General features: G+C 38.2%; 1 protein-coding gene across 1 annotated transcript in view; it reads right to left on the bottom strand.

Annotated features, from left to right (window-relative positions):
• RAVER2 (ribonucleoprotein, PTB-binding 2) overlaps nt 1-2,816 on the bottom strand; it is a 69,915-nt gene that overhangs the window by 48,667 nt on the left and 18,432 nt on the right. Inside the window, exon 3 of the mRNA XM_011985476.1 lies at nt 1,544-1,735. Coding sequence (XP_011840866.1) covers nt 1,544-1,735 — 192 coding nt within the window. The remainder of the gene's footprint in view (nt 1-1,543; nt 1,736-2,816) is intronic.

Below are 2,816 nucleotides of genomic sequence, written 5' to 3'. Positions count from 1 at the left end.
AAAAGAAAACGTCTGCAGGGAATACTATGCAGCCATAAAAAAGGATGAGTTCATGTCCTTTGCAGGGACATGGATGAAACTGGAAACCATCATTCTCAGCAAACTAGCACAAGGACAGAAAATCAAACACCACATGTTCTCACTCATAGGTGGGAATAGAACAATGAGAACACATGGACACAGGGCGGGGAACATCACACTGGGGCTGTCGAGGGGTGGGGGGCTGGGGGAGTGATAGCATTGGGAGAAATGCCCAGTGTAATGATGAGTTGATGGGTACAGCAAACCAACACGGCACATGTATACCTATGTAATTGGCTGAGTACTCAATAGTCTCCCTTGTTTTGGCATTAGCCAACATCTAAGCATCCTCATATTCACTCTGCAACCAGACCACTTACCACTCCTCAAGCATGTAAATTCAGCTCATACCACTGTGTGAGTAGTTTCTGTTCCACCTAGAGTGGCTACTCACTTTCCCTCTTTAGGGTTGCCAGATGTAGCAAGTCAAAATACAGAATGTGCAGTTAAATTTGAAGTTCAGATAAACAATGAATGATTATTTTAGTGTAAGTATCTCAAGCAAAAATCTGTATTTCTCTGGCAATCCTATTCACTTCTCATCAACACAAGTCAATATCTCATCCATTCGTTAATGTCACACTCAAATGTCACCTTCAGCATAAAGTCTTTCCCAATTCCTTCAAAAATGTATTCCTTCCTTCATTCAATTAACAAATATTTACTATGCTAAGTACTAGGGTAGAAACTGTGAAGAAGGTATAGTCTCCATCTCCGAGGATCCTCCAGGCTATAGAAGTAGAGAAGAATGAGTAGACAGTTACTATAAAGAAGTAAGTACAATGTGCCACGTAAGCAAAAAGCAGACATGTACTTTCCTCTGAAAACTTCTTGAAAAAAGAGGCCGCTGGGTGCGGTGGCTCACGCCTGTAATCCAGCACTTTGGGAGGCTGAGGTGAGCAGATCACCTGGGGTCAGGAGTTCGAGACCAGCCTGGCCAACACCCTGTCTCTACTAAAAATACAAAATTAGCCGGGCCTGGTGGTATGTGCCTGTAGTCCCAGCTACTTGGGAGACTGAGGCAGAAGAATTGCTTGAACCCAGGAGGCAGAGGCTGCAGTGAGCCAAGATCGCGCCACTGCACTCCAGCCTGGGTGAAAGAGTGAAACTCCATCTCAAAACTTAAAAAAGAAAAGAAAAAGAAAAAGGAGGCATGTTACACTCAAAATTTAGAACACAAGAGAAAGTCAATATTTGCTGAATAAATGGAATTCCTTCGAAAATTTCTCAAGATAAATACACTTTACTAAACACAATTTCTTTTTTTGGTAATGACTTCTGGCTTGACTTAACAAAGAAACCATTTAACTAACTTTTTTTAAAAAAGGAAAAGTCTTCAGTGTGATGGAAATGCAATGATAGTGCACTCGACAATCAATTACTTTGGCTAGATTGGATAGATTAAAATAGTATTAGAATTTTCTATACTCTAAAAAAAGAGAAAGAAAGAGAAAAAACTTACCACACGTTGAGCTGCTATCAATGCTGCTAATGTACTTCGCCCTGGCGCTCCGGGGGCACAGAAGGAAACCTGGACTTTGCTGCCCTTGATGGTCATACCATCTGCTGCCTGCTGGACCTCTTCAGCATGCTCCGCAGTGCTATATTCGACCACTGCAAAGCCACCAACGTAATTACCTTCATCCTGTGCAAGCTGATACAATACATTCTATTAAACAGTAATTCTGATCTTTACTTAGAAACATTTATTTACAATATATAATTTTCAAATTCAAGAACAAGTGCATTGGAGCATGATACTGGTGGAAATAACGTATTCTTTCTTTATGAAAATGTTTACTAATTGCTGAGATGTACTTCTTCCTGGAGACAGGAAGATAGGAGTCTGTCAAGTTTCTATTCAATTCTTTGATTTCCTTATTTATTTCAACAGTAAAAGCCCAAACGGCAATAGTCTCTACATATTAAGAAACATATAAACTGTTAATTTATAGGAAAATATGAGGACACAATAATTACAGCTTTCCTTAAAAGAAAATCACCAGGTACATGGACAGTGAAACATACTGAACAAATTATTTGACCACACATCAATGGAAAATAAAGTTAGTATTATCAAGAGAAGGTAGGAGGAACATTTCATTTTTATTTCACTATTTTAGGCAGATCCCAGGAATTTAGTCAAGTATACCAAGGCAAATCTTATTTAGGAAAACTGTGTCCCAGGTTTATTAAAAGCAACACACAACTTTTATTTCTGAATGTGCCCTAAATAAACTCCTGCCATGTAGAACTCGATTTATTTCCAGTCACCCACCCGTAAGACTGTAAAGGAAGATACTAAAGTCCTGGATCTGAAAAGACTGGTACAAAGAGCAAAAATAAGAACAAGATAAGACACTAAAACGTTTCTAGGTTTTGAACGCGTCTGAATTATCTTAAATACATTCATGCTATAAAGTGATAAATGACAAAATTCAGCTTAGTATGCCTTTGAGAAGACACATTTCCAATACTTCTATTTGGGTTTGCCATCTCATAAGCTGATATTACAACTAAATCACTTCTCAGTCCTTCTCAGTTTCTTTTCTCTTGTTTTTGAAGCTTATCTTTCTTCTACTTCCTTGTATATTTAGATCAGATTTCTATCTTTTCCTTCACATTATTTCTTCCTTTAAAAACTGTCATCAAATATCTTTTCCTACCCAAAGCTTTTTCCAATCACACAGGTAAAGGAAAAACATCTACCTCTTGTAAACATTTCTCTTTCTTTT

Source organism: Mandrillus leucophaeus, unplaced genomic scaffold (assembly GCF_000951045.1).
Source record: "Mandrillus leucophaeus isolate KB7577 unplaced genomic scaffold, Mleu.le_1.0 Scaffold284, whole genome shotgun sequence".
NCBI classification, from domain to species: Eukaryota; Metazoa; Chordata; class Mammalia; order Primates; family Cercopithecidae; genus Mandrillus; species Mandrillus leucophaeus.
The sequence above is the reverse complement of the archived record's forward strand: the minus strand, read 5'-3'. Positions and strand labels throughout refer to the sequence as shown.